The following is a 26,931-nucleotide window of genomic DNA, read 5'->3' on the forward strand; positions in this document are numbered from 1 at the left end:
AAGGCTCTCAGCATCAGGGCTGAGCAGGGTTCAGCAGCAGTATTAATATCTTCATAATCACACGGGGATTCCCCATTAGCTCGGAATCAATATGACAATTAAATGCTGTTACAGAGCCATCTCTGGGCTCCACTTGGGGGAGTTAAAGGCCCACAGTGAGCATCCAGGGCCTGTCTCACTCTGAAGCCATCTCTGCCTTAACATTTGTCAAGTGTCCAATTAGCCATCGAGGGAAAAATACAAATTGAGGGGTTCGTGTGGCTCCACAGGCAAAAAGCTGCCACATGGGACAATGTGCTTTCTGTGGCAGCGGGTGACGGGTCGGGGGTGGGGGCGGCGGCGGCGGGGCGGTGGGGAGTGGGAAGAATGCAGGAGGGGGCTCCAGTGATCCTAGCCGTGACCCCTGAGTTAGAACTTAGGGCCAGTTCAGCCTAACTTGTCACTCCCTGGGCGGGCACTAGTTCACTAGTTTCTCTGAAAGCAGGACTGCACGGCAGCCCTGTCTGGTCCCCCCTCCCTGCCCCCGTCCCCGCCCCCAGTCCTGCTGCTGATTCATGAAGCAGCCTGAGCTCTTTCCGAAGCTTCCCTCCAACGTGCCCGTTCTCTGCATGAACTGTCTCCCCGGCTCAGAGAAAAAGACTGGTTCCACCCAGACAAACGCGCACCTCCAGCCCCGGCCCCTCCCGCCTCCGCGGATCCCTGGGATCCCTCCACGAGGTGCGGCCCGTTTTAAAGGCTGCGGTGAGGAAGCCAGCGCGGGACTTCCAGCAGAGGGCAGGCTTGCACACGTCTCCAGACAAGTGACAAATTCTCTTCTAGGAAATTCGAGGGTCCGCCTGACCTGTGTGCAGTGACCCTCCCTGTGTTACAAGCAGATTTCCTGGGAGGTGTGGGATGGAGGGAAGAAGGGAGCTCCCTGGTGTGTCACCTGCACTGGGCAGGGACACAGACGCACAGCCACCGGCATTTGGGCATCTGGACCATTGGTTCCAGCTATGCCCTATGTCCCACCAAGCCTCTGGGCCGCTGCTTCTAGTCCCAGCAAGTCCTCTAACTGCCTGCTCAGGGCAGCCAAACCCATCCCGTCCTTTTCCCCAACTAGGTCTCACACCTCCAGCTTGTGTGATCCCCTGAATGGGACAGGAGTGCCCTGAATCGGCGGCTGGCAGCTCTCATCTTCTCTGCTTCTCCTCCACGGTGCCCAGGGCTGTCCCTGTGCTGTGTGAGAAGAGCCTGGGACTGCGGCCTTTAAACGTCCAGGCTCCAGGGCGTCTTCATTGGGTGGGGGTTGGGGAGGAGGAGCCGTGCGATTTTAGCTTTCGGGGGATGTCAGAGGATGCCCCTGTCGTGACCGTGGCCTCATTACCTCTCCACGTGGTCCACGTTGCCCGCCACGCCCAGTCCCCCGAGGGTGTAAATCTTCCCATCGTAGACAAGGCTATTGTGCCGACAGCGGGGGACCGTCATTCTGGAGACGAGGTTCCAGTTATCGAGCAGGGACATGTAGCACCAGACATCGGCCAGCGTCACCCCTGATTCCATCCCACCTGTGGGCAGTAGGGGAGGTCCAGAGAGCAGGCGGGGAGTGAGGAAGGGCCCAGGGCTGCGCAGGCCCAGCCCCAGGGTCGGGGGAGAAGGCTTCACCTGCAAAGTGCACTCTCCTGGGCCTTGGCCTTCCTTAGCCCTGCTGTGGGGAGCGGCCCCCTTGGGAAGTCTGTGCCCGGTCCCCAGCCCAGCCCTGAGGGGCCTCACCTGAGAGGTAGATGTTGTCGCCGGCACTCACTACGCTGAAGAACTCGCGGTCGTAGAAAGGCAGGGAGGCGAGGGGGTACCACTTGTTGTTCTGCGGGTTCCAGCAGGTGACGGCCACCAGCGAGCGCTGGGTCATCCCCACCATCTGACGGCCCCCAACCAAGACGATGACCTCGGCCACACCTGCAGGGACATGGGTGGGCACACAGCCGATACCGTGTCAGCGTCGGTGCCTGGCGCCTCTCTGGGGGGCCCCCACTGGGGGGTTCAGGGCCTGTGTCTCCTACCTGCTGAGAGGCGTGGCCTCGTTCGGGGCGTCTGCATCTCCTGGCGGGCGTGGGGCAGCATGTGGTAGCGTTTGGCCTCATTGACCAGGTCCCGACACGCTTCCGACGACTTGATCAGCTCCTCGTTGTCAACCACGTTGAGCAGGTAGCTGGGGTGGATGAAGGGGAGGCGGACCACGGCCAGGAGCTCCGCCGCATACTGTGGGGTCAAGGAGACACAAGGTCTTCTGAGATTACATGGTGGCGCCACCTCTCGTGAGTCCTTTTGAGAAGGAAGAAGTGTAGGGGGAGTTCCCGTTGTGGCTCAGTGGAAACGAATCTGACTCGCATTGATGAGGACACGGGTTCAATCCTGGCCTCGTTCAGTGGGTTAAGGATCTGGTGTTGCCATGAGCTGTGGTGTGGGTCGCAGATGTGGCTTGGATCTGGTGTTGCTGTGGCTGCAGTGTGGGCCAGCAGCTACAGCTCTGATTCGACCCTAGCCTTGAAACCTCCCCACCCTCCCTCGGGTGTTGCCCTAAAAAGACCAAAAAAAAAAAAAAAAAAAAAAAAAAAAAAAAAAAAAAAAAAAAAAAGAAAGAAAGAAAGAAAGAAAAAGAAAGGAGAAGTATGGGATTGAGCAAAGTGGGTAGCTGCAGTCCACACTTGGCAGTGTGGACACTGCTCCCCCTACCTAGACAGAGCTCCGGGGGGTCCTGGCAGCTGGAGGCGGGCGGGGAAGGAAGGGGTCAGTCTGGCATTTGCAGCCAACCTGGGGTGGACCATGCACAGGTCTCAGCCCCCTCTTCCTGCCTCCACCCTGGTTGGGGGCCTCTGCCTCCCACCAGGCTGCAGAGTCCTGAAGGGAGGCACTTGCTCCCGGAAGAGGCGGGCCTGGGGCAGGAACTCAGGGACGGGGCGGGGAGGGCCCAGGAGAGCCGAGGGTGATCATCAAGCTTGCAAGTCGTAACCAGCAGAACCTGTGCTCCCTCAACACTAGCAAACCCCTTCAGCCGGTCCCATTGGCCCCTCACCTGCGCTGAAGGCTTTTCATGGACTTTTCAAATCCTGCCTCCTGCCTGGCAAACTCCCTGCTCCTCCCTCTAGTTTCATCCTACAAATAATTGGTGACTGCCCTTTGCCACACATTTAGTGTGTTACTGGGGCGGCAGAGACCTGGCCTCTTACCTCCGGGTAAACACGCTTTCACGGCGCGGAGAGGATCTGCCACCTAAAAGCTGGGGCCCAAAGGAAGAGTGTGGTTGGGGGTTTGGGGGGCGCAGGGTAGGAAGCTCCCCAGGGTGGGTGATATCTGAGCTGGGTGTGGAAGGATTGGTTCTCAGGCCTAAGGAGAGGATGGAGGGCATAAAGAGCTCATGCAGAGACATCAGAGAGTGAAAGGGAACGGCGCCTCCAGGGAGCCCCAGGGAGTTTATTCCTGTTAGAGGCAAGGGGCTGGGTAGCAGACAGGGAGAAAGGAGACTGCAGGGGTCAGCTGGGCGCTGGGCTCCGTTGCCCCCGTGCCTTGCTGCCAAGGCTTGTGCAGCGTGGATGAGGGCACGCCCGAGGGCTTTTAAACAGAAATCACACCACCAAACGTGCTCCTTAGTTAGGCCACCCGGCTGCAGGGTGGGACTGAATTTGGAAGAGACTGAAGGCAGGGCGACCTCTCAGGAGATGACTGCTGTAATCCTGGGGAGACCGGGGGTCCTGAGTAGGGAGAGGGAGAAGCTGGCTCTGGGAAGAGGGAGTCAGGAGGCAGAGGTGACAGCGCTGTGTGGCCAAATGGAGATGGGAGGGGTGGGGGGAGTCGGGGCTTCTGCTGTGGGCGATGGGGCAGGGCTGAAATAAGGAACCCAAGAAGATGTGTAGGTCTGGGGGTGTATGAACTAGAGGGCCTTGAGGGACATTGAAATCAAAGACAGAAGAATGGGCTTGAGACAGATCTGGGAGTTATGGAGGACTGTGGCCGGCACGATTACAGCTGCCCAGGCTGACTTCCTCTGAAAATGCCTGTTGCTCCCCCGTTCGGTCCATCAGAGGACCGCCTTCTCTTGGGCCTGGGGGCTGGGGCAGGGGTGCAGAGCCATCTCTGCATCTGTATCCACCCCACACTGCAGATCCCAGCACCCAGCCTTGGGTTTCCCGTTGCTCCACATGCAACGAAGTGGCCCCTCTCATCTGTCACTCAGTTGCCTGAGCTCATTCTGGGCTCCTGCCTCTGATCCTGTCCTCCCATTTGCAGCTCTCTGGGTGACTCTGAGCCCTCCTGAGAGCTACCTGGGTGTCTGCATTAACCTCAGGGGCGCCTCACACATTAGAACCAAGGCAATTCCATTCTAAGCAAGGCCAGTGCTTTCTGGTCTGGAGATCTCACCAGGCTGTGCTCAATTTCTTGTGCCTCCTGAGGACTCTGCCCTCCTTTCTTTCTGCCCTGGACTTTGGCTCTGATTTCTCTGCTGTCCTCTCCAAGCGACGTGCCCTCCCTCCCGTCAGGATATCGGAGGTTTCCCATCTCCAGCATAGTTTCCATTTGGTCTACGTGCTCGCCACCATCTCAACACCCAGAGCGTGAGTGGGGCTCCTCCTGCTGGGTCACCCTGGCTCAGGCACACACTTCTCTCTGCAGGGCCCTGGTGCTGCCCACCTGGCCCTGCGGCCTCTCTGTCGGCTTGGGTCTCCTTCCGGTGTAATGCCGGCCCTTGAGAATCCTCTAGTGCCTGATTTCTCGTCTCTCATCCCCCCTCCACCTCTTGCTGCCCACCTCCCTCCGCCTGGGCCTGGTGGCCCTCAGCCGCTCCCACTGCAGGTCGCCCCAGGCAGCCCTGCCTCCTCCACGTTCCTTCATCCCTGCACTGTCCCTGAGGGAGAACGGGCAAGCCTACCTGCGCACGGGACCCAGGATCCTTCTTGATCCACTTGATGACGGTCTCATACACTAGCTCCTCGGCCTTGGTGTTGAGGCTGTCGTTGGAGATGTAGGCGATGAAGTCATCCTTGGAGATGCTGAGAATCTCCTCCTGGGCCGCCACCTCGGGGAAGATCTGCAGTGCGAAGGCCTTGGCCATGTGGTAGAGCTCGCTGCACTGCATGGCCTCGGCCATGGCCAGCACCCCCAGGCAGTTGCTGGCCGTCAGCTGCTTCTCTGGGGACAAGAGCACAGGAGAGGACCACTGACCATAGGGCCCTGGAAGGGGTCACTGCCTGTTCTTATTGCCTGTTACTCTGGATCCCTCATTGAACCCCTGTCCTTGGGACCTGCCTTCAGCATCCAGAGTCCCCACAGGATCAGTTCCTATGTCCCTGAAACTTCAGGGCCATTTTTTGGGTTACCCTGTCTGATGCTGGCTCCCTTGGGCTCCCTCTGCTCCTGCAGGCTCCAGCAGAAGGTATGAGTAGGCTTGGAAGAGGGACTTATGGTGTCTTCCACAGCTGTGACCGGCGCGTCTGGGTCTCCTACTTTAGAGTCACAACAGCAGTAACACCCCTCCTAAGCCCACCCACCATCTCCCAGGGGCCTTGGCCTCACCCAGCCTGACCTCCAGACCTGTGTCAGTCTGGCCGGCCCTCCTGAAATCCGCCTATGGTTATTCTAGTCTAGACGTGTCTGGGTCCAGGAGGCCCATCCCTTTTGTGGATCTAAGTCTGGAGCTGTGGTTCTTCTAGGCTGTTCGTTCCCCCGGTCACATCTCAGGCCCCTGACCCTCCCCGCCTGGCCTGCTCCATCCCCGTCTCTCTCCCTCCCATCAGGCCTGTTCTGGTGGCTCCTGTCTCTGCCCCTCTCTCTCCCTCCTCTCTCAGTCCTTGCTGGTTTTGACCTTGCTGGTTTGTGCCCTGCGGCTCACCGAGAAAGGACACGCAGACTTTGCAGAAGGTGTGGAACTGGAACTTGCTGGCCGCCTCCAGCAGAGTCTTGGCGTTGGCCGAGTCGATGACCAGCGAGCCCGTGTAGACAAACTCCAGCAGCAGCTCGAGGACGTCGGCCTGCAGGTTGGACAGGACGAGCTCCAGCTTCTCCCGGCCACACTGGCTGCCGTCTTGCACCGACCTAGGCACAGAGACCAGGGTGTCCTTACCTGCCACCCCGCGGCCACGGCGCCGCCTCCTCACAGGGCTGGGTCTCCCTGCACACCTCATCACGCCCTTCGTTCTAGGACTCAAGGGACACGGCAATGACACACCTGAACCTAGCGACCTTACACGGGATCTGAAAGAGAAGAGTCTGACCAAAGACGCCCAGAAGAACAGAAAACCCTGCTTATCACTACTCGGCATGTCCATGCAAAAAAAGATGCAAATCAAAAAGCATGAGCTGTGGATGGGGACGAGGACTGGCCTCAAAGGGAAACAATACGGTTGGGCTCCTCCGCTGGCCCCAGCGCCTCCGCCAAACAAGGCCGGCAGGTCCCGGGCCCCGGGGCCCGTCTGCCGCTGAGGGGAGAGTCTCCGAGGCGCCTGGGGCACCCAACTGGCTGTGAGCACAGCCAATCCCTCGATCGCCCCGAAGGCTGAGGGCCCCAAGCTGTCCCGGGACCCTGACTCCAACCCCACCTCTTTCCAAAAACATATTGTTTCCTTTTAGGCATGGAAAGGAAGCCCTTCATGACATTGCTTTGAAACTGAGGACGAGACGAGATAGACGGACAGAATGGTCAGAGCCGGGAGGAGGGGAGGGAACAACCAGGGACTTCCGCCACAGACAGCCAGCAGCCATGACCCAGGACCTGGCCCGGGGCGGGGCCTCCTGCCACATGGAACACGGGGTCAGAGGTCAGAGTGGCCTGCGTGTAGAGTGTGCATCGGGCTTGTGAACTGGGGGGGAGCAGGGGAGGGACACAGATATATAAATATGTTCATATCTGGTGTCTACAGAAATACAAAACCATTGCAAAGGCTCCTAAGGCCTGGCAGCCGCACCCTAAAGCTGGACCTGGAAGGAAACAGATAAGATGAAGCAGAAATCACACCAATCCAGAAGTGACCAGGAGGAGAAACACCCAGAGCGTTAAGACTCAGGAGGCAGGGTTTTCAGGGGTGATCGGCTTGGCACTGGTCTTGGCCGCTCTGACCAGCCCAGCTGCCCACACCGAGCCTGGTCCTGCCCGGGGCTGGGTTCGGCCACATGGCTGGGAAGTGACCTCTGCATTCTCCCCCGACCCGAGGAGGCCACGCGCCAAGACTCTTGTGACGGGGCCCTTGGGTGCACCTGTGGCTGGCAGTGGGGGTGTGGAGGTGTCCAGCAAGCAAGCAGGCTGGCCCCAGAGAGAGGCTGACTCCTGTGTGAGCAGGGAGTTAGGGGACCTGGGTGCCCCGGCTCTGCCCCCGACAGGTGGGCAGCCCTGGCCTCTCTGGCCCTCAGGCTCCTCTTCTGCAAAACAAGAGGATTGAACTGGATGCGGTCTAAAGTCCCGTGGAGAGTTTATGTGGCAGAGGCTGGGAAACAGGCCTCCAGAAGATTCTGCTCTGCACGGCGTTACCTGGAACGCCACCATCAGAGCAACACCCTCTCTGGTTAGGCGCTGGCCTCTCAGGCCTTCAGTACCGGGGTGACGGGGCAGGGAACAGGTGGAGCTGGGAGACTGTTCCGGGTCACCACCCCCAGGGGTGCCAGGCCGGCCCCCCAAAGAGTGGCTCATCAGACCCAGGGCCCGAAGGGCCATTTTTCCTCCAAACCTGGGCAGGCTAAGCAGACGGTCTGAGCAGAGCCCCTTCTCAAACCCACAGACCTCCACAGTGTGAGTGAGTTTTAAAATGTCTTAACACACCTAGTCTTCTGCTGTCAGGATGGATTTCCATGCTCGGCTGACTCGGCTAAGTATAAAAATGGTTTATTATGTGATTGCCTGAAACCACAGAGTTTCTGAACACCCCAGGCCCGAGGGGCCACCTGGTCAACCTCTTACTCTGCGTCTTTGCTGCCTCTGCCTTCATTCCTTCACGCCACACTCTCTGGCTCTCCCTGCCATCACCCTTCATGCTCCGCGGAAGTCAGGCTGGGCTGCAGCCGGGGGCGGGGTGTTGGGGGGGAGAGGGGGCTGCTCCCCTTCTCCCAAGGATTCCAGCCACTGCTGCCTCCCTCTCTGGCCAGCCTGCCTGTCCCCTCATGAATCCCCAGCACAAAATCAGCAAAGAGCTGAGGAGGGTTTCAAGATGGACACACACACACACACACACACACACACAAACACACACTCTGAAATGCATGTGACACGCGACCCTGAGACCCAAGGATCACCCTGTGAGGAGGGGTGTTGGGCAGATGGAAGGCCAGTGGAGCCCACGGCCCCGAGTCATGGGTCTGATGGGACCTGCTTGGCTGCACTCGTGGGAGATGCTTGTCTTGCCCACAGTCCGAGCCCGGGAGAGGGTCCTGGGGACAAGGCGGTGCCTGCATGGCTGAGGAGCTAAGGTGTTGCAAGGGGAAACTTGGAGAGGGGGACCACGGCAGGTGCTGTCAGGGTTAGAGAGGACCCACTGATCCTGGGACGTGTGACTGAGGCTCTGCTGCTCCAGAACCGCCCCCCCTCCCAGCCACAGAAGAATACCTGGGGACACGAAGGGGACGTTGTCGGGTGGCTGAGTTCAAGATCTGCCAGAGGCGAGACCCCCGACAGTGCGGCCTTGTGCAGCTCCCGGCACAGGCCTGCTTATCCCACACAGGTGTGCTCGTGTGGCCCCGACAGCTGTGGGGGCAGAGGGAGGCTGGTGGTCACTCTCCACCACTGACCCATCGGACTGTCTTGGGATGGGACCTCTGTGCCCCTTAGGCCTCCTCCCTCTGAGCAAGGGTCCCCTGAGAGGCATTGCCCTTGATGGGTGGCCCTGGGCACCAGTGGGGAGCTGTGTCCTCCCCAGAAGAGTATTCTGTCCCTGTCCTAAGCTGGCTCTTGGGGTGTGAGCATTCCATTTCTCTGAGTCCCACGGAGTGTCTGAGGAGCTGCCAGGCAAGTGGGGTCACCACAATACCGATTGTGGAGAAAGGGGGAGCAGGTGCGGGCAGCGACAACCTTGTCAGGTTGGGGCTATGGACATGACACTTGGGGGTGGGAGCGTGGGAATGAGGGGCAGGCTGGTCCTGTCCAGCCCACACAGGGCCCACAGGATCTGTCAGAAAACAAGCACTTCTCCCAAGAGGGGGCGCGGCTTCAGGGTATGGGACACAGCCTCTGCTTGGCAAGCCTGTGTCCATGGATGTGCTAGACATGCCTCATCCCAAATATTCGAAGGTTCGCAATGCCTCCATTAGCAATCGGCTCAGCCGGGGTAAGAACTGCCTTCTCCAGACGGGAGTTCTCATCTATCCCTCCCCCCACACCCCGGTGATCAGATGCTAAGTTTTCCAGTTGCATCTGGAACTGCTGGGGCAGTGGTGGGTGGGGGACGGTCACAGAACAGGGATGAATGTGGATGGCACCTGCTCTGCTCAGGAGGGAGACCCCACCCTTCTGACGTGATGCCCACCTTGAGAGGGGTTCAGGCACATCATCCCCTCCAGGCACAAACACGAGCATGCACCGGGCCCGCGGGGTCCTGGTTCCAGGCTCGGGCAGGCCCTGGCCTGCCCTGGTGACCTGTGATGGGCCTGGCTCACGTCATCTGCCAGCACTGGAGAGGTGTGACTCTCTCTGTGCTTCTGGCCACACTGGTCTGTTCTCCCAGGAAACGGGGCAGACTGCCGCCCACGAATGCCCACCTTTGCGGGGAGGGGAGGGCAGGCATGCGGCTCAACTCCGAGGTTCACATCTATCGGGCTTCCTTAGGTCCAAGGGCTGTGCCACTCAACTGGAGAGATCCGTTTAGCTTCCCCTGGAGAGCGGGCTGGAGTGAGAAGCTTAGAGTCTACACATGGGGCTTGTGAGGATCAGCCTGGCCAAGTCAATTTGTCCATCTGTTCCCATTTAATCTGAAAAGAGGATTGAGTTCAAATGTGTCTTGGCTCCAACAGGCTTTGTGAGGGGAGGGTTTCCGTGGAGGGGAAACTGCCATGTCTCTGTCCCATTTGGGGAGATGAGGGGGCAGCGCTCCTCTGGGGCCTGGGGGGCGTGCCCTCAGGGGAGGGTGGCAGGGAGGGTGGCACCTCTGCTCCCTCTAAAGGACAGTCCCCGTCCTCTCTGATGGGGCCTGCAGCCCACCTGGCCAGTGAGTGCAGCCTGTGCTCCTGGTGGCACCAGCCATGCCCGTGACTTGTCCCGCGGGACACGTGAAGGGACTTCCTTCCACGAACGCACAAGAAAGTCCAGGGCAGGTCTAGGTCCTGCTCCCTGGGGCTGAGAAGCGACATGGGAGGCTGCCACCCCAGGACCCCATGAGGTCTAGACATCCTGCTTTCTTTTCTCCTGCCCTCCGCTCAGTCCTGCTGGGCTCCCCTCCAGCCTGGATGCATGCGAGCCAGGGCTGATGCAACACCAGCCTTCGCCTCCTTTTCCTGCAGGTTTTCACCTGATTGTCAGGGACTCAGATGGGGCAATGCAAGGGTGACGGGGAGCCCGGTGCTCTCAGCCGGGGCTTTGTTCTGAGCTTCCCCACGGCCTCGTGGACTCTGCTCCTGGCTTCCATCCAGCCCTCACTCCAGAGGACCTGATCCCTCCTGAGTGTGGGGAAGGGGGCCTGCCACTGAGGTCCCCGTCTCCGGCAGGGATTATGACGTCTTCTGGGAAGAGCCTGTGGCCAGTGTGCAAGTGTTTCTAACAGACGCGTGCACACACACACAGACACACACATGCACGCGCACGCACACACTCTCTGTGGCGTCTCTTCCTTGCATATCTGTCTACACTGTCAACCCTGAGATTTTATTCCCCTTCTTATAAACTCTGGGCACAAATACAACGTAAAATTTTCCTCTCCTCTGAGCTGAAGGGGAATCCGAGGCTGGTCCAGAGGTGCCGAGACCCACCTTTCCCGCTCACAGTCTGACTGTCATCTTTACCAGTCTGACCATGATACCCCCAAGCTTAAAACGAAGCCCTGGGACCCGGCTCCTGCCTCCCTCGCCGGCTCACTCCCTCCATTTCCGCCTCGCGCCTGGTGTTGCAGGGACACCGGGTCACATGTGCTGCCTGAATCCCTGGCCGTCCTGAGGCCTGGCTCACGTCTGCCTGGTCAGTGCCCCTTCTGGATTCAAAAGCCATGCCAGATGCCACCTCTTCCAGGGGCCATCTCCGAATATGCCTCCCGTAGGGTCAGGCACTGTGCCCGGGAGCCTCCAAACCTCCATTTCTGCTCTCATCCTCCTCCCTCAGGCATATTTCTTTACAGCTCCTCCCCAACCAGGCCGTGGGCCCCCAGGGCAGAGACCCCTCTCATCCAGGGGTTTGGGGAGACCTGCACCCAGGAGGGGCGGCTGTCTGATTGCTGATGGAATAGGTTCCCTGTGTCTGGCCTGCACCTCCAGGTGAGGGCGTCTGCCCGGGGTTGGGGCTGCTGCTGGGACCGGGTCCTCCCTCGGCCCAAAGGTTAGAGGTGGGAAGGGGCCCAGCCTGAGCCTCCAGGCCTGGGGGTCCTGGGACAGCAAAGGTTGATCCCCCACACACACCCCACAACCCCAGCAGGGCTCACCTAGGCCCTCGTGACGGTAGGGACCAGGGTTTCTGTCTGTCCCACCCCTGCTGTGTGAGTGCGGCTGCCTGGGAGGGAAGACCACTCCGGCCACTGCACCCTAAGAGTCCAGGGTCATAGACGGAGGACACTGTAATGACCTGGCAACATCAGCTGCTCCCTGACCACTGAGAATGTGAGGTTCTCGGGGATTTTACGTGGCCGGGAAGGAAATCACCTTCCTGTAGAGTCTGCCTTCCTCCCCACGGAAGGAATGTGTCTGAGGCCGCGGGCGGAAACGGCCAGGTGCGTCCGTGGTTAGGACTACAGACGTGAAATGCCAACTGGCTGCAAATGACCACTGTGCTTTTGAACTGCAGGGCTCTGGGCTCTGCTGTGGCCTCCTCTCCCGCCCGGGTGACTCCTGCACACTGAAGGCACAGCCCTGTCTCCCTGGACCTCAGATCTCTCTGGGTTCAGATCCATCCGTGTGGCTGCCCACCAGGTGCCTCTGCTCCGGTGTGTTTGGGCTGCTACAACTCCACATGCCAGATGCTCAATTAACTCCTCATCTCCCCCCAGCTCCGCCCTGGCCTGGGGCCCCGGACCTGCCGCCCTGCGACTTCACCCTTCTCAAGTCCTGGTGCTTTTTGCCCATCCCCTGGTGCGAGCAGGAAGGGAAACTGGACATCATTCAAACCAACCTCCTGTTTTACAGATGAGGAAACCTGAGGACGTGAGAGAGAGGACGTGACTTGCCTGGGGTCGTAGGACCAGTGGCAGAGTCAGATGTAGAACCCAGGTCTCCCAGCTCCCACGCAGGGGCCCTCTCTCCTCCACGACTGCCTTTCAGCCCCAGCTCCCGTCTCTCTGATCTGGATACACGGAGGCACGTCCTACAGTTCTCCCACCTGCAGGTGGAAATCCCCACTCCCCTGACCCTGACCCTGACCCTGAGGCCTCCACACCCTCATACCAAGCCCAGGGCCCCAGCCCAGTGGTCAGGGCCTGTCTGGCCATCCCACCCTAGCTCGCACCTATCTCTGGGGAGCCAGCCCCTCCTCCCCACTGCTCTTGACTGTCTCCCCCTCAACTTTTTATCCCAGGCAACCTGTCTTTTGCCTGGAACATTCTAAAACATTCCAGAACATTCCCTGCATCTAGAACATTCCAGGTGACCCACCCCTTGCCTGGAATGTTCTTCCTCCTCCGTCTTGGTCTGTCCAAGAAGCCTCCACTACTTTGGGTTCCTACCTCATGGTGTTTCTTCTCTGCAGTATGCAAGAGGTCGGCTTTACATGTAAGGTCTCTGAAGCGCTTACATGTCAAAGAGCTCCTGTGCTCCTCTCGCCCACATCTTTCTGGCCCAGGGCTGGGCCATTTCTAAGTACCAACCTGCCCCTGCACCCCCCTCTGTGCTCTCCAGCCCATCTGGAGCAGGGACCAAGGCCCAGGATGCCACATCTGTAATCCAGTGGCCAGGTGCCGGTCACTGTCTGTGGAAAATTTGTCAAGAGTGGCAATGCAAAGACCTCCCTTGGCCTCAAGAAGCCACTGGCCATGGCCCTTCACCCCAGAGCTCCTGACCCCTGTGCTCGGACAGAGAGAAGCCGAGCACTGAGGGCGGGAGAGCCGAGCTGTCCATGAGACTGGAAGTCACAAAGAGCCTGCCCCTTCCTGCATGGCTGGGGCCAGCGCGTTGGGCGAGGCTTGCACGCCGGGCAGCTCAGCTCTAAGTGAAAGGACACAACAGATTGGAAAGGAGATGCCAGCCAGTGTGCCATCCTGAAACAAAACACAGTCACTCTGGGGTTAGTTGGCAAGTCCAAACACAGCATTGGGAAGCAAGCAGAGGTCCTGTCCTCCCACTCTGAGCACAGTCCTGGCTCAGCGTCCGCCCCGGAGAGGCTGCAAGGCAAAATGAGCAGCGGCATTAATCTGCTGATGGGTGAGAGAAACGGGAGCGTTACCCGGGGCTGGCCCCCTCGGCTGCTCTCCCTCACTAAGGAGCTAGAAGGTGGCCCCTGACTTCTTTGCAAGGGTATAAAGCAGACAAATTAAAAAATCAACATAATGGAAAAAAAAAAAAAAGATGCTCATGCACCATGAAGACTCATTCAGGTAGAAATAGCCGGGGCAGAGGGCAGAAGGGGAGGGGCGCAAAGGCTGAGCGAGACCGTGTTTAGGACACACCTGGTCTGTGCTCAGACAGCGCTGGTTTAGTTTAGGCTCAGTGTACAAGTATCGAGACATGCAGCGTGAATGAGGCTTTGGCTACAAGTCAATTCTCTCCAGCTCGGGCTGTGGGAAAGCGGCCTCTTGGGTGCCTCGTGCTCCTCGGTGGGGGACAGTCTGGTCGATGTGCTTTCCTGGCATTACGTTCACTATCGACAGCAGTGACGATGGTGCTGGGGACCCGTGCTGGCCCGGGGTGGGGGGCGGTGGTCCCTTAAAGTGGAGTCTACAGTCCTTCCCAATCTCAGGGAGGGCTTGTGAGCCACTAGGAACGCCGGGGTCCTCGGGGGGGTGTGGTCTACTGCAGGCAGAGGCCCCTGGGGACCAGAAAAGCTGTGTGGGGCGGGCTGGGGACAGTGGCTGCTCTGAGGCTGTGTGTGAGAGGGCGCTCGGGAGGGGGAGGGGGAGGGGGAGGAGAGATGGCTACTGGCTCTGTGACAGGGAGTCACGCTTCAGGAACCTGCAAGAGAGGGGAGGAGAAAAGCGACACAAAAGCGTCCTACAAAGGAACAGACCCGACCACAGCTGGAAGGAAGGCAAACCTTTGAATCAGGTCCTTGAAATACAAGCTGCAGGAAGCTAGAACATTTTGGTGGACTTCAAACTCTCTGCCTTCAACAACAATTTTCAGGTCTGTAAACGCTTTCGCTCTGCGCTGCTGGTTCAATTCCTTCAACATTTCTGCAGAACAGAGAAGACAGACAGGGCCAGGTTCCCATTAAGAGTTTTTTTTTTTTAATTAAAAAAATTTTTTTTTTCAAGAAGTAGAGAAATAGGAAAATACTTGATACTGTTTCTTGGCAAGACTGGCTCAACACTGACAGTCAAAAGAAGTCACAAACATAATGCATAAACAAGCGGCAACGGGGAGGGGCTACACAACCAAAGGAGTAACAACTTTCCAAAGCAAAAAAAAAAAAAAAGGAAACAAATACGAAAAAGAAAACAAACAAAATCCACACCTCCCCACCCCCTCCCACCCCTCCGCGACCCCTTCCCCCGAAAACACCCCAGACCCAGAAATTGAAAGGCTGGGGGAAAAGATTTCCATACTGACAATTAGAAACATAGAGAATACATCATCACAGACAACTCAAAACTGTAATTTAACTACGGAACAAGTTCTCCAAATGCCAATGAGTGCCGATGGATTTGATACCAAGTAAAGCATGGCATTGTGATGTAAGATGGGCTGGATATGGTTCAAAGGAATAAAAACCACAAAACCTGCAAAAACAGCGTCCCTTTGGTTAGACACTCACAGCCATGGCTGGGCCAGCTTCTTGGGGAGGGTTCCCGAGAAAGGAGGGGTGCAGGGGGGACCTGGCGAGCCCTTTCAAGCTTCCAGGACTCAAGGCGGGGGGGGCGGGGGGGGGAGCACGGGGTGGATGGACTGCATCTCCTCCCACTTCTTGGGTTAGGCTCTCGGCCCCCACCCTTCACCTGGCTCTTCAGTGCAGGGGAGCCTGGCCTGCAACCCCAGGAGGTCCCAGAAAGTGGCCTCGGGGCCCTTCCCACCCTGACGCACACCTACCTTTAGCCTGCTGTCTTGGCCACCAGGGGCCTGCACAGAGCCTGCCTGCCCTAGGTCTGTGGGCTCCAAACCTAGGGGTGTCAGAAGCGTCTCCCAGACCCACCTCAAGGCTCAGAAGGGGGAAGGAGGAGAGCCTGACAGCTACCTTGCTTCGTTGATATAAACTCTCTCACTTGCAAAGTTAAAGCCTTCAGATGACCAAGGCGCTCACCAGCCTCACCCTGCCTGCCTGCCTCCTGGGGCCATCTGGGCAGAGCCTGCCCTTAGCATCACTGGCAGCTGGACATCAGAGGTCCAGATCCTCGGGCCAGAATGACCTAGACTGTTTGGCAGGCGAATGGGAGAGGGCGGTCTGCAGAACTGAGCCCCACCCTCTAAGCTCCCGACTGGCATGCTGAGCCCGCCCCCGCGGATCTCTGGGGAACCCTGGCCGAGATTCTGGAGCTCCCCTCCAGGTTGCCCTGCTCCCGCCTGACCAATCATCTCTGTCCACTTGGGCCAGCATCTGCCGCCTGCCAGAATCTGCCGCCTGAGCTCAGTTCCACCTCTGACACCGTGGCTGTAGACAAGCCCCTTTGTCTCCAGAACCTCTGTTTCTAGGTCTGTAAAATGGGGTTGGAGGCTCCCTTTCTATTTCCAGGGCCTGGAGAAGATCAGACGCTCAGGCTCAGGGGTGGGTGAGGGTTTGTGGGCTTTGAGGTCAGCCGGGCCCTTCTTCGAGAGGACACACTGGGCTCTGGCCCTCTGAAGACCAGGGATGACAAATGGGGGGGTGGTGCATGTGGCACACCCCACATGGGGGTGCCAAAGAGTTTGGGCAATGCAGAATCACTGTCCCCTGCTGACCCGTATCAGGCTAAGCAGGTGTGGTGGTAGGGCGCCTGCAGGGGTTGTGTGTTGGCGGCACTGGCCAGCAGGGCCCAAAGACCAGGTGGAGGGTATGGAGGGCGCCTCTGGGGCAGATACGGGGGAGCAGACTCAAGGGCTGGGGGAGAAAGAGGTGTGATGGGCAGACAGGAGGGTTCAGATCTCAAGAGCTTGTGAGGGGTTTGAGCTTAACCTAGGGGTCCCAGGGAGTTGGCAGGGATTCTGTGCCAGGGAGCGAGAGGGTTAGACTCTGGAAGTCATGTCAGGGGCAGGGCAGGGGGAGGAGGGTACCCTGTAGGGAGCTGGGCCTTGGACCCGGGCCTGAGGGAGACCTTCCTATCAGTTCTGTGGCCTTGGGACAGTTAACCAGTGTCCCCAAAGCCTCAGTTTCCCCCTGCAGTGAAGGTTAAAGCACCTAGCCCACAGTAAGCTGCTAGCTGTGTGCCTGGCACGTGGTAAACCCTTAACAGTGCTAAGTTCCTCGTTATTGTCAATGGCGGTGATCACTCTGTAATCCAGATGAGACGTGCCAAAGGCCTCAACTATAGAGCGATGGAAGGACAGAGAAAGACAAGTATTTAGGCTGTCAATGTCAAGGCCATCAGTGCTGGAGGAATCTTGGCAGGGCGGGGTGGGTTCGGGTGTGAAGACCACTTCCTGGCTTCTGGGGGACATCAGGAGATTGGGGGGGCAGTGATGAGCTGAGTTGAGGTGCTAGGGTTAGGGCTGTGGGACACCAGGGAGAGGTGCAGGAGGCCTGCGCCTGGGCTGTAGGGCACTGTGGGGACGTGCAGCACGGGGCTGGGGTGGATCTGACTTCGGGAGAGCCTGCTGGGTCCGGCTGGGGTAAGGCTGAGCAGCTGCACTCACACATCAGCTCCAACAAGAGCCACCGACTGAATTCCCAAACCCTGAGCCAGATGGGTGATGTCACCTTTTAGAGTGAAGTCCTTCGACGGGGAGGGAGGTGGGGGGAGTTCTGGGCCGATTCTTGTTCCAGCTTTGCCACTAATTGGCTTTGTGACCCTGGGCAAGTTGCTCCAGCTTTTGGCACTCAATTCCCTCAAGCACCCACGGCACCTGCGCTGGTGGCCCCGGCTGTCCTGCTGCTGCCGAGAGTGACAGGTGCCACCCCACGTGCCTGCAGAGTGAACCGTGCTCAGGGGGCTGAGAGAACACAGCACTGCACAGAAAGCCACTCCTTCTGGGCCCATAGCATTCTGATTGTTTTGGAAGATTTTCCTTCCAGCTGAGGTCCCAGCAATGACCACATCCACAGCCACCGCCCAGCAGCAATGCCCTGGGAATCCCGGGCTGGATCTGGGAGATGGTGCTTGAAGATCCAGGTCACTGTAACTGCGGGTGCTTTCTATTCTCGCTTTGCGGAAATCTGGATTTAATAGCTGGGCCAGATTACTCAGTTTCAGAAGAATTTTTCAATTTATGAAAGGGCTCGCCAGGGGATTCCTTTTCACAGCAGGGCCCTGAGTGCATTCAAAGTATTGATCAGTTGATACGTGCTTACTGCTGCCAGCTGAGCGCGCAGCCAGGGAGATGGCATTTCAGGACATTACAACCCAGGATCCACTGGAGAAAGCCAGCATTGGTTCGGGGTGCAAGCTGCCCTCCAGCCTACCCTCTGCCTGGGCAAAGAACGACCGTTTAATGTCTGAGGGGCTTGGAGGCCTGTGGGCTTGCGCCAGTACCCAGGCTGGGTGGTCTGCAGGCCTGGCAGAGGCTCTGTCTTCAGGGTGGGCTCCAGCCACAGGCATCCCAGGGCCCTGTGGAATTTGGCTGCCTGGAGCTTGTGAAGGCAGAGAAGCCCTGACCTCAGGGTCCCTCCTGTTGGCTGGCTTCAGGGAGTCGTTTTCTGGTCTTTCTGGCTTTGAGTGGGACCCGAGCTCTTGCCTGGCCCACATGAGTGGTTGCCCTGTACCCTGGGCCTTTGCGCCTCCTGGGGGAACTCCTCGATGCTCAGACCACATGGCAGAAATCACACGCCCATCCACTCAGCACGCTTCTCCTTGACTCCACCCCTCCTCTCCCCTCCCACGCCAAATCCTGCCTCCTTTACCACCTAGGAATCTCTGCATCCGTTTCTTTCCTTCCTCCTTCCTTCCTTCCTCCCTCCCTTTTGCTTTTTTAGGGCTGCACCTGTGGCATATGGAAGTTCCCAGGACAGGGGTCCAATCGGAGCTACAGCTGCAGGACTATACCACAGCCAGAGCCATGTCTGCGACCTATGCCAAAGTTCATGGCAACGCCAGATCCTCAACCTGCTGAGTGAGGCCAGGGATCGAACGTGCATCCTCATGGATCCTAGTTGGGTTCATTACCACTGAGCCACAACAGGAACTCCAGCATTCCTGGTCTTCTGACCTGGTTCACACCAGCGCCCTATTTGAGCTGCCATCCTCTTTCACTTGAATCACTGCAGCAGCCTCCAAGGCTGTCTCCCTGTTTCTGGCCTGATCCCCCCAAGCTACCTCCTAGCAGCCTGACCATCAGCCCCTCTGGGATCCTGGAGCAGAGGTGAGCCCTCACAGATGGGCCATTTATGCCAGCCAGCCCCTTACCAATATCAGCTGAGCCTGACCCAGATCAGTTGAGCCCAACCCAAACTGCGAACCTGAGTCATAATTTAAATAGGTGGTTGTCGTTTTTAAGTCACTAAATCTTAGAATTGTTTGTTATGCAGCAAGAGCTGACTGATATAGAAGGCATGAATAGATGAGGAACTCAAGTGCTCAGAGAACTTTTGTGTCAGTTTTTCCTTTGCTGGATCAGTCTGAAGTTAATTTTTTTTTTTTTGGTTGTTGTTGTTATAAATTTACTATCCTAAACATTTTAAGTTTGATGTGTTAAATGCATTTACACTGTTGTGCAGTCAACCTCCAGAACACTTCATCTTGCAAAATGGAAACTCTGAATCCCCCCCCCACTGCAAATGGAGGTTCCCAGGCTAGGGGTCCAAGTGGAGCTGTAGCTGCCTGCCTGTGCCACAGCCATAGCAACACCAGATCTGAGCTGCCTCTGCAACCTACACCACAGCTCACAGCAACGCTGGATCCTTAACACACTGAGCAGGGCCAGGGATTGAACCTGCAACCTAATGGTTCCTAGTTGGATTCATTTCCGATGTGCCATGATGGGAACTCCAGTGAACTCTGAATCCCTTAAACAACTTTCCATCCTCCTCTTCCTCACCTCCTGCAACAACCATTCTATTTTCTCTCTATAAACTTGATGACTACTTATACGTGTGATATATAAATGAAATCATACTGTATTTGTCTTTTTGTGACTGGCTTATTTTACTTTGCATAATGTCCTCAGGGTTCATTCATGTTGCAGTGTGTGTGAAAATTTCCTTCCTTTTGAAGGCTGAGTACTATTCCATTGTATGTATCATCCATTCATTTGTCGGTGGGTATCTGGGTGGCTTCCTCTTTTTGGCTACTGTGAAGAATGCTGCTATGAGGTTAATTTTTTTTTGAATATGGGAATTGAAATTTAAAAAAATTTTTATTTCCCCAATACAATTTTTTTCTACTGTACAGCATGGTGACCCAGTTACACATACCTGTACACATTCTATTTTCTCACATTATCGTGCTCCATCATAAGTGACTAGACATGATTCCTAGTGCTACATAGCAGGATCTCATTGCTAATCCATTCCAAAGGCAATAGTTTGCATCTATTAATCCCAAGCTCCCAATCCACCCCATTCCCTCCCTCTCCCCCTTGGCAACCACAAATCTATTCTCCAAGTCCATGATTTTCTTTTCTGTGGAAAGGTTCCTGTGTGCCATATATTAGATTCCAGCTATCAGTGATATCATATGGTATTTGTCTTTCTCGTTCTGACTTACTTCAATGAGGTTATTTCTTCTTCTTTTTTTTTTTTTGTCTCTTTGCCATTTCTTGGGCCGCTCCCGCGGCACATGGAGGGTCCCAGGCTAGGGGTCCAATCGGAGCTGCAGCCACTGGCCTTCGCCAGAGCCACAGCAACGTGGGATCCGAGCCACGACTGTGACCCGCACCACAGCTCACGGCCACGCCGGATCCTTAACCCACTGAGCAAGGCCAGGGATTGAACCCGAAGCCTTAGGGTTCCTAGTCAGATTCATTAACACTGCACCACAACGGGAACTCCTCAATGAGGTTAATTCTTAACACCTGGTCATGGACATCTCTGCATACCCCATTTCAAACTCCATTAGATGTGGTTTGGGTGTCCAGGCTCCATGGACCCAGCAGCAAATGGCATGAGAGGGAAAGGAGATCCAGGGAAAGTCCGCCTGGGACTGGATGCTTTGCTTAGAGGAGAATGAGGCCACAAACAGAACCAAGGCTGGAGATGAAGTTGCAGCCAAACTTCTGCATATTTTTCACCAAACGACACAAGTTATTTGTCAGAGACTAATGGGCTCGTTCCAGCTGGACTAGAAGGGCTGTCTGAGGTGGTAATAAAGAGGAAGAGATGTCAAATATTAAAAGGCAACGAATTTCAGTGGCTTTGCAGCAGAGAAGTCCATTAAATCAGAGCCCCGAGAAAGGTTGTGCAGCCAAATAATTTTTTTCAGCGCTCAAGTAAGAACCCAGCTAGGTGATAAATGCACCCGCTTCCATTGGTATTTATGACACATATTTGATAAAGGACCTGAAAAAATTATAAACTCAGAGCAGTTGTGAAATATACTGAGAAAGCCCAGCGAGGACTGTGTCATGCATGCCCAGAGGATAATTCATCCGGGAGCAGGAGCCCAACACGTGCCAACGCCGTGGGGACAAATGGTGGCTTTACACAAACAGAGCCTCCTGCTGCTCTTGCCCAGCTGGGCCACAGGCGGTCAGGGAGCGGCCAGGCTGCCCAGCTGGATGGTGCCCTTCCTCCTCCTCCCTCTTCTACCCAGCTCCCTCTCCCCTTTTTCTGAACTGGGCTCAGAATCAGCCTTGAAGGCCAGCTGGGATCTAGCTTCCTGGTCAGGCGAACACTGCCTACCCAGCCTGAGTCAGAGGGAGGGGCCTTCTACAGGGGAGTCACCTGCTCCCTGCCCTGCTGCCTCCCAGAGAAGGGAAGGGTGAAAGACTCAGGCTTCCTGCTGACTTCACATTTTAGTGAGGAGACCTTTTGGTTGGACTGTTAACCAAATGGAAATTCCTGCCATTTACCTGAAAGGGAACAAAACACCCTAAGAACAGTCACCACCTCTCACCACCTGGCTTTTCCAAGTTGTCCAATGTGGGGTGACAGACCTACCCTCAAGTAGTGAAATTTGGTTCCAAAGGTCCTTTCTGTCCCTATAGCCCCTGCCCCAGAGCTGCACACCAGTGGTGCTCACTAAGCATTTGCTGAGCAGAAACAAGAAATATCCTCAGGCCCTCCAAGGTGATAGAAAAATCATTAAAAATGTTCCCCTTAAATTTTTTTGAAACCCTTCTAGAACTAACAGAACCATCCCCTTCTCTTGCTCTTCTCTTAGATTCAAGGATTCAGAGGCAGCTGCCAGCCTAGGTGTGGGGGCAGCATGACCAGGAGACCTAGGAGCAAGGTGCAGAATCACCACCACTGCCCTGTGTTCTTGAGGAAGGGCTCTTTCCTCCTCTAGGGCCCACTCAGGCGAGGAGTGCTTGACCCCACATCCCTAAACTCCTCCTCATTGACTCTCAGCCTTCTAGGACCTGTTCTTAACATTTTCTTGTTTTCGTTTTAGGGCCGCACCTGCAGCGTATGGAAGTTTCCAGGCTAGAGGTCAAATGGGAGCTGCAGCTGCCAGCCTATGCCACAGCCGTGGCAACGCTGGATCTGAGCCCAGTCTGTGACCTACGCCACAGCTCGCAGCAATGCCAGATCCTTAACCCACAGCGGGAGTCCAGGGATTGAACATGCATCCTCTCGGAGACTATGTTGAGTTCTTAACCCACTGAGCCACAATGAGAACTCCTGTTCTGAAATTTTGTTCATAGCTTCATCTCTATTCATGTGCCCACTCACCCCCTCCACCCTCCCTCCAGGTTCACACCCGCTATGTCTTTTCCCTTCACTTTGGTTATTTCTCCCTGATGCTTTGGCCAAGTTTCCCCCAACACTTTTTTTTGGGGGGGGGCTCATCCATCCCTTAAGCCTCGGCATAAATTCCGTCCTATAAGAATTCTTACTGAGTTTCCTAATCACAGACCTGCCTGTGATCCCATGAGACTTTGTTGGTGCCTCAACTGCAGTAGATATCCCTGGCTGCCTCATTCCAGAAGAATGTCTGTCTGTCTATCTCCTTTCTAGACTATGATCTTCCGGAAGGCTTATTTCTCTGGTCCTTAAACCCCTGACACCATGTTTCGCATAAAAAGCTCATTTCTGATTGGAATTCAGCATGCATTACAGACCAGATGCAGACATGTCCTGAGTGGTAAGAATAACTTCCCCCAAACACGATCCAAGAGAACCATTTGAAATGTCACGGTTGTGTAGAGTCAGATAGAAAGAATGTGAAAATCAAACCCCTTCTAACTTCAGGAGACACTAGGGTTAAACAGTGACGACCCCACACTTTGAATGGCATCTATGGCTGCTTAAGCATGGTTACATGGCTAGGTCTTCCTCGGGGAGGGATTTATTCATTCTATTCAGCTCCAATGGCTTTAAAAAGCCTTAAATGGCCCTCCTAGGAAAGGATCACCACCCCAACAGCTCAGCTGAGCACAGGTGCAGCCTGGAACCTTCAAGGCAACTCTGCACAACAGGGGCCTTCGCACATAGCAGCCAGAGAGAGCTGATCGGTCCTCTCAACTCTCCAGATTCCCAGCTTCCTGCATGGTAAGATCTGCCCACATGTAGGCCAATAACTGGCTACCTTCACTGGCAGTTCTTGCCTTGTGACCTTGGGCAAGGAGTCAAAGGGAATGATCTTCTCTCTCTCTTTTTGGCCACCCCATGGCATATGGAGTTCCCAGGCCAGAGATCAGATCTGAGTCACAGTTGAGACCTGAGCTGCAGCTGTGGCAATGCTGGATCCTTAACCCACTGTGCTGGGCTGGGCATCGAACCTGTGTCCTGGCATTCTAGAGATGCTGCCGATCCTATTGAGCCACAGCGGGAACTCCAGGAATGGTCTTATGCTTGGGGAGGGAAGAGGGAAGCCAGGGGATAGAGGGTTAGGACCCAGCACCAGCCTGAGGAGCCTGGCCGGGGGAGGGGGGGGTGCCTGCAGAAGTGGGGGTAGGCTGAGCAAGGAAGGCCACTGGGCAAATCCTGAGGCTGCAGTTGGAGGGACATGCCTGGTTAGGTCAACACTGGCTGCTGTTAGTCCTTCCTGCCCCAGTAAAGAAGGTTCCGCCTGGTTCCTTCCCTTGCTTTGAGGATGGATGCTGAAGGGATGATGGGAATACTCTGAGAGGGAGAGGATGAACATGGCATGTGGAGGTGGTGATGTCAGAGAGATGCACGAGAAGGCCAGGGCTTAGGAGAGTTGAGTGAGAAAGGAGGTCTAGACCAGTGTGCAGAGAGCTCTGCAGGGACCTAGGCTCTAGGGTGATGGGCTGGAGTGGGGAGGGCTGATGTGCAGTGAGTTAGGCTTCCGGGTGAGTCAAGTCAGCACTCGAAATGGCCTGGTGGGAGCCCAAGGCACATGGGCTGGCAGCAGCCAGGGGGCCATAGGTTGTGGGGGGAAGGTGGCCCCATTCAGGGGCTAGAACTTGGTTATAACTCTCTCAGGGAGATGGGTGTCCCGAGGGGCCTTGGTCCTCAGGACCAGGGGAGGGTGAGACTGGGTCCGGCAGCAGGGACAGAGTTGAAACTTGTGTCTGGGGTGGGAGTGGGGTGTGCTCTCCTCCTCTGTGCCCCGTGAGCTGTGTTCTGCCTGTAGTGTATTCAGAGACACTGCTTCTTTTCCATTGGAGGGTAGATTCTTGGAAGGTAGAGATGGTTCTTGGCCACAGGGACCAGAGTCAAGAGACCAGGACAGACGGGGCCAAGTGAGAGAACCTGATTCAGCACCCTGGAGAGCTCTACGTGCCTGGGGGTCAGGGCAGAAAGCGGGGAGAGCTCTAGAGAGGTTAGGGGTGCCCTGGAGCAGGAGACTCAGCCCAAGGCTGAGTGAGGCTGAGGCGTGGACCTCCCCTCTGGGAGGCAGACTCTGGGAACTTCTGACACCTGGTGTCTATTCCACTCACCAGCTGATCCATTAAACGTGTGGTGTTTGTCTCCTGTGCGCTGGGCATGGGGTGGGGTTCCAGGGACACACGAATAAGCACATGTTGGCAGGTGTGGAGAGCTCACTATTTAACAGGCGACACACTAAACAACTGTGATGCCGGGTGAGATGTTTTAGCACCGCACAGAGGAGGCTCAGTGGAGGGGCAGTGGGCTCTGCTCCATGGAGGGCAGGGAAGTTGCCACAAGGCTGAGATGGTTAAGAGAACACTGGAGAGATACGTAGGAGCTGGCCAGGCAGGCTGGAGAAGCAAGGTGTGAGTCATAAGGACACGTGTGTGTGGGTTGAGTGTGTGGTCTGTATAAATACGTGGGCATGAATGCATGGCATGTGTGAGCATGTGAGGCGTGAATGAGCATGCATGCATGCATGTCTGTGTACAAGCAGCTGGGTGTGTGAGTGTGTGTGTCTGAGCAGGCGGTATGAGAGGCGGGTCCATATCAGACTGTGAAAGAAATAAACCCTCCCGCAGTCTTTCTCCCACAGGAGACTCGGAGACTCGGCGCCATGGGTGGATTTTATGAGAATGCGTGAGAGAGTCGGTTTTGTCTCCTTCACTCAAAAGGCTGCTCGGAATCAATCTCACCCCCCACACGCGGGTCTGTCTCTCATAACATACATCCACGTCGCCCCTGGCCTTCTGCCTTCAGGGATTCCTTCTTCCGGGTGCCACTCTGCTCTTCCAACCCATTCTCATGCTCCTCCTCCCACTTTCCCAGGGACACGGTCAGCCGGCCAGCACATCTGTCAGTCAAGGTTCAGGGCCCCAGGCTGAGAGCTGGGGGAGAGGGGTAGGAGCTGCAGAGAAGAGAGCGCGATAGGCGGGCAAGATAGTCCCCATCCCAGGGGACACAAGGTGCCCATGGCCAGAAACTGGCCAAGAGCTACATACATAGGTCAGGGAAGGCCTATGAGGCAGGAGAGGTGGGCACCCTGGGGGTGGCTGGGAAGAGCAGGGGTGTCGGGGATGGCTTGCTATGTCACCCGTGGAGAAGCAAAGGCACAAGAGGGCTATTATTCTTAACTACTAGTTCACAGTCTAACACACATTTTCTGAGGACCTACTGTGTGCCGAGCCCTGGACTATGAAAATGAAATCAGTTTCTGGCCTCAAGGAACTCACAGCCTGATGGTGGAGGTGGACGCTGCAGTGGACATAAGTCGGTTTGGTGGCTCGGCACTGGAGCCTCCTTTCTACTGGGGAGAACCCCAAGATGGGTGGGGAGCTGGGGCTTGTCCCTGTCGAAGCAGAGTGGAGGTGGCTCCCTGGCAGCTGACCTGTCACCATGAGACCTGGGCTCGGCTGGTCTGATGCTCATGCTTTGGACTTGGAGGTTCTAGGGAGGGGTGCAGGGCCAGCCAGCAATGACTACAGGGGCCCCAGGGATGGACAGAGCTGGTGGCTTGGTGGCACTTGGGGTGGGGTGGGGGGAATGGTGCCAGTGCAGAGTCCCAAGCAGACTGTGGTGGACCTGCCTGAGCTGTCTCTGCTCTTGCATCTATTCCCAGCCCAATTCCTCAGCCTCAAACAAATATCTACCCCACCTAACTGTCTCAGCTGTAGTCTGCGGGTGGCATCCCAGGACCCCAAATGGGACGGACCTGAAGGCACTTATGCTATACTGTGTCATATGCAGCATGGGGAACGCTCCTTACAGCAGAGCTGCCCGGGGAGCACAGGATGCGTGTGGTGCGGGATGATGTGCACGTAGGGGCAGCTAGCGATTGGGCTTGGGGACAAGCAGGACCAAAGCCAGGTGCAGGCCAGGGGCCTTATGACAGGCTTGATAATCTGTGGAACCTAAAGATGGTACGTGGGGAGGGAAATTTAGAAAAGCCACCCCAGTCGCCTGGGGCACAGAGGAGTGGATGGATGGGGGGGCAAATGACTGGAGGTGGTGAGACCGGGCCCCCGAGAGGCCGTTGCTGTTGGGCAGGTGAACAGCGAGGGTGGGGGAGGAGGTGCTGGGGAGGATGGGGACAGACGGGAGAGATACGCAAGCAGAACAGACACACGGCCCTTCCCCACATGCTTTAGCAAAAGCCAGCATTTCCCAAGAATTCTGAGAGCCACGGTCCCAGCAAATAAATCAATAGTTTAAAAGGATTTGTGAGAATTAGTGAACCGGAGCTGGGAGTACAATCAGTTCAGTTACCCAGGTAAAGAAGGAAATGAAACGGAAACCCCAGATGCCAGGGGCTAATGGCAGCTCAAAGCTCTGTGAATCACATGACAGGAGAAGAGAATTCACAGCCCAGAGGATGCGGGGTGAGGAGCCAGGGGAGGCGAGATGGTGTGTGTGTGTTGGGGGGGCATCCTCTGTGCCCCACTTGTGCCTTCTACTGCCTTCTTGGAGGGGGAGTCTCTCTGTGGCCATCTGCCCCTGGTTCTCCATCTGTGCCCACTCCTCCTGGTGGCCTGGCTAGGGTCAGGTTTGCAGAAAGACATCACCTCCTGTCATTTCAGGGGAGGTGACAGCCTAGGCATCATTTCAGTTTTTCCTGTTGCTCATGGTCTTTAATT

At 56.5% G+C, this 26,931-nt stretch overlaps 1 protein-coding gene across 2 annotated transcripts in view; it reads right to left on the minus strand.

Annotated features, from left to right (window-relative positions):
- KLHL29 (kelch like family member 29) overlaps positions 1-26,931 on the minus strand; it is a 65,988-nt gene that overhangs the window by 7,648 nt on the left and 31,409 nt on the right. For both annotated transcript variants that reach the window (XM_021087787.1, XM_021087786.1), the window contains exons 3-8: positions 14,333-14,471; positions 5,864-6,066; positions 4,904-5,163; positions 2,040-2,238; positions 1,753-1,935; positions 1,367-1,547 (exon numbers count right to left, since the gene is read on the minus strand). In XM_021087787.1, coding sequence (XP_020943446.1) covers positions 1,367-1,547; positions 1,753-1,935; positions 2,040-2,238; positions 4,904-5,163; positions 5,864-6,066; positions 14,333-14,471 — 1,165 coding nt within the window. The remainder of the gene's footprint in view (positions 1-1,366; positions 1,548-1,752; positions 1,936-2,039; positions 2,239-4,903; positions 5,164-5,863; positions 6,067-14,332; positions 14,472-26,931) is intronic.

The sequence above is a fragment of the Sus scrofa genome, chromosome 3 (assembly GCF_000003025.6).
Source record: "Sus scrofa isolate TJ Tabasco breed Duroc chromosome 3, Sscrofa11.1, whole genome shotgun sequence".
Lineage (NCBI taxonomy): Eukaryota > Metazoa > Chordata > Mammalia > Artiodactyla > Suidae > Sus > Sus scrofa.